The 4,148-nt window shown below is 55.8% G+C and overlaps 1 protein-coding gene across 1 annotated transcript; it reads right to left on the minus strand.

The window, feature by feature from the left end:
- Window positions 1-553: 553 nt before the first annotated feature.
- LOC128801089 (keratin-associated protein 10-4-like) lies at window positions 554-2,565 on the minus strand. Its single transcript, XM_053966727.1, has 2 exons — window positions 949-2,565; window positions 554-873 (listed from the first exon to the last, which is right to left on the minus strand). Exons 1-2 carry the CDS (start codon window positions 2,563-2,565, stop codon window positions 751-753), a joined length of 1,740 nt encoding a protein of 579 aa, XP_053822702.1. The 3' UTR covers window positions 554-750.
- Between the last annotated feature and the right edge of the window lie 1,583 nt (window positions 2,566-4,148).

Raw genomic sequence — 4,148 nt, forward strand, 5'->3', positions numbered from 1 at the left:
AATCAAAGAATAAAAATAAAAGGTTCAGGAGGGACATTTTGGGGAATTGCTGTTTGGGGACTCTGTGGGATTCAGAGGTTAAAAAAAATGTGAATTCTGGCCACATTCCAGAGGGAAAGGGGCTCTCCTGGACCAGGAGGGTCCTTTTCCACCTGAATTTTAAGAATTCCTTGGCTGTGCTCTGGAAAAGGTCTGGAGTCTCCCTCCCTGGGAATATTCCAGAACTATTAATTAATTAATCAATTCCCTGCTGGAACAGGGAATTTGGACCTGCTTTGGTCCCTCCAGACCCCTCCAATCCTGGCATTCCGAGTGAATTTTATCCCAGTTCCATCAGAAATTCACGTTCACCTTCCAGTCCAAACCTGGATGTTCTGGAAAACTCCGAGCCTTGTGGAATCCAACTCAACCGGAACATTCCGTCCCGATTCCAGGAATAAACCTGGAGCTGGGATCTGGACCAGTCCCCTCGAAGCTGGGGAGATCTGGACTCCTCAGATCTTCCCATTCCTTCTTTCATTGTTATTATTATTATTATTATTATTACTGCTTTAAAATCACCATTTCTTGGAATTCTGTGGGAATTCGGTCCCATCCCACCATCGAGGAAGGAGCTAGAGGCATCTGGAATGTCCCCACAGAACGGGAGGGAAACGCCGGAAAACTGGGATAACACGGATGGGAGCAGGAGGAGATAAAGAACCCAAACGCCGAATTCCCAGGGATTGTCCTCGTCACACGCCCTGGTGGTCACCAGGGCCACTTGGGGGCCGAGCAGTATTTCTTGGAGTGGCTGGAGATCTTCACTCCACTGGACTGCTGGGGGACACACTTGGTGGCACTTTGCTGAGGGACACATTTGGTCACACACTGCTGGGGGGCACAGATTGTCCCATATTGCTGGGGGACACACTTGGTGGTACTTTGCTGAGGGACACATTTGGTGACACTTTGTTGAGTGACACTCTTGGTCGCACACTGCTGGGGGACACATTTGGTGGCACTTTGCTGAGGGACACATTTGGTGACACACTGCTGGGGGGCACAGATTGTCCCATATTGCTGGGGGACACATTTGGTGGCACTTTGCTGGGGGACACACTTGGTTACGCTCTGCTGAGGGACGCAAATTGTGCCACACTGCTGAGGGACACACTTGACACTTTGCTGGGGGACACACTTGGTGGCACTTTGCTGGGGAACACATTTGGTCACACACTGCTGGGGGGCACAGATTGTCCCATATTGCTGGGGGACACATTTGGTGGCACTTTGCTGGGGGACACAAACTGTCCCATACTTCTGGGTGACACCTTTGGTGGCACTTTGCTGGGGGACGCACTTGGTCATACCTTGCTGGGGGACACATTTGGTCACGCTCTGCTGGGGGACATTCTTGGTGGCACTCTGTTGAGTGACACTCTTGGTCACACACTGCTGGGGGACACAGATTGTCCCATACTGCTGGGGGACACACTTGGTGGCACTTTGCTGGGGGACACAAATTGTCCCATACTGCTGGGGGACACATTTGGTGGCACTCTGTTGAGTGACACTCTTGGTCACACACTGCTGGGGGACACATTTGGTGGCACTTTGCTGGGGGACACCCTTGGTGGCACTTTGCGGGGGGACACAAACCGTCCCACTCTGCTGCTGCTGAGGGACACAAATGCTGGCCCCGCCAGTGTCACACTGCTGCGGGACACACTTGGTGACACACCTGCTGTGCCACTGCTGGGGGACACCGGCGGTGACACTCTGCCGCTGCTGGGGGACAGGCGCTGTCGCCCACTGGTACGATACGCCCCGGGCCGCGCGCTGCTGGGGGACACAGGTGGTGACACACCTGGGGACACCCTGCTGGGGACAGACGCTGGTCACACACTGCTGGGGGACGCACCTGGTGGCACTCTGCTGCTGCGGGACACCCTTGGTGACGAACGGCGGCCGCGGCACGCAGGTGGTGACACACCTGGGGACAATCTTCTGCTGCTGGGGGATGCACTCAGGCGGTGGCACCTGCAGCTGCTGCAGCACGCACCGGGTGATGCCGGTGACGCCCGCGCCGCCCGTCACGCGCTGCTGTGGCACGCAGGTGGTGACACACCTGGGGACAATCTTCTGCTGCTGGGGGACGGGCGGGCACTGCTGTGGCACCCGCAGCTGCTGTGGCACGCACTGGGTCACCCCCACCTGGTGTGGCACGCACCGGGTGACACCCGCGCCGCCGGTCACGCGCTGCTGCGGTGCCGCGCACGGGGTGACACGCTGCTGCGGTGGCACGCACGTTGTCACCCGCCTGGGGACAAGCTGCTGCTGCTGCAGGAGGTGCTGGGGCACACAGAGGGGTCTGTGGAGCTGGCAGGGTGGCACGGCCTGGGTGATGCTCTGCTGCTGGCACACACTGGAGGACACCGCCCGCTGCAGGGGGACCTGGCCGGGCACGGCCTGGGGGATGCAGGTGGTGGAGTGCCACCGCTGAGCCGGGAAGGGGATGCCGGGGGACAGCGCCACGGGGTCCTGGTAGAGCAGAGGGAGGTGCTGGTGCAGATGGCAGGACATCTTGGGGACACGCGGCAGGACTGGAAGGACACGGACGGGGTTGGAATCAGGTGAGGTTTGAGGCCCCTCCCAACCCAACCCTTTTGGTGACACCTGAGGGAGCCTCTGGTCCCCAAAATTTGGGGACATGTCCCAGCTGTGTCACAGCCCCCGCTGCTGGGGGTCTCAGGGACATCTTGGGGACACTTGAAGGACACGGTGGGGTTGGAATGAGGTGAATTTTAGGGTCCCTCCCCACCTGTTCTGTGACACCCAATGACACCTGGACAAGTGGGTTCCCTGTGGTCCCCACACCTTGGGGACACGTCCCAGCTGTGCCACCGTCCCAACGCAGCCCCAGCAGCACCTGAGGGACCCAAATCCTCGTTTTTAACTCTGAACCACGTCCTGAAGCCAAGCTGGGGACATTCAGGGACACTCAGCACTGAATGTCATGCAAAAAAAACCCAATTAATGAAATTAATTAATTAATTAAAACTTCCCTCGCTCCCAAACTGCCATTTTTCAGGAGCAAATCTGGGATTCAGACACTCAGCAGTGAACCCTGAGAGTCCTCTCCCACTCCAGTACAGAAATTCCAAGCGATCCGTTCTAAAATCCTCCCCCAGATTACATTTTTCATATGGGAAAATCAGGAATAAATCTGAATTTCATAATCCCGGCATCCCGGAGTGCTTTGGGTTGGAAGGGACATCAAAGATCAACTCAACCCCTGCCATGGGACACCTTCCACTATCCCAGATAATTCCAACCTGGCCTGGAACACTTTCAGGGATGGGAAATCCATGGAATATCCCGTGCCGGGCTTTACTCACTCTCACAGGGAACAATTCCTTCCCAAATCCAACCTCAATTTCTTCACTTTCACTTTTATCCCATTCCCCATTTTCCTGTCACTCCAGCTTCTGATGGAAAATCCCTCCCATCACCTTTTCTTGCAGGGAACGTTCTCCCTGGAATCCACCAATCCTACCCCAAACTGAGGTGTTATTTTTCCTAAAACCATCCCAAATCTCTCCCTGGAATCCACCAATCGCACCCCAAAATGAGCTGGTATTTTCTTCAAAGCCACCCCAGAGCTCTGCTTGGAATCCACCAATCCCACCCCAAACTGAGGTGTTATTTTTCCTAAAACCACCCCAAATCTTTGCTTGGAATCCACCAATCCCACCCCAAACTGAGATGGTATTTTTCCTAAAACCACCCTGGATCTCTCCCTGGAATCCACCAATCCCACCCCAAACTGAGGTGTTATTTTTCCAAACCCTCCCCACATCTCTCCCTGGAATCCACCAATCCCACCCCAAAATGAGCTGCTATTTTCCAAACCCAAGCCCCGATCCCAAACCCTGTCCAACCTGGCCTTGGACACCTCTTGAGATGGGGAATCTTCTCCAAGCCACCCAACCCAACCCAGCCCATCCCCACTCTGGGAATCAAGAATTCCCCCCGTAATTCCCCATCCCAACATCTCCAGAGGCTCAGGAACCGGACTCACCCAGCTCCCGGGGGCGGGAAGAGATTCCAGAAGCGACCGGTGCATCCCGGCTCTGCCGGAGCTTTTATAGGGCCACCGGAGGAGC

Source organism: Vidua chalybeata, chromosome 29 (genome assembly GCF_026979565.1).
Source record: "Vidua chalybeata isolate OUT-0048 chromosome 29, bVidCha1 merged haplotype, whole genome shotgun sequence".
Taxonomy (NCBI): domain Eukaryota; kingdom Metazoa; phylum Chordata; class Aves; order Passeriformes; family Viduidae; genus Vidua; species Vidua chalybeata.

Bases quoted from the DNA above. Each gene is read 5' to 3' on its own strand.
- LOC128801089 (XM_053966727.1), bottom strand. From the start codon at position 2,565: ATGTCCTGCCATCTGCACCAGCACCTCCCTCTGCTCTACCAGGACCCC. The intron at 874-948 runs GTCACCAAATGT...TGTGCCCCCCAG, and splicing joins AGAGTGTCACTCAACAAAGT to CAGTGTGTGACCAAATGTGT.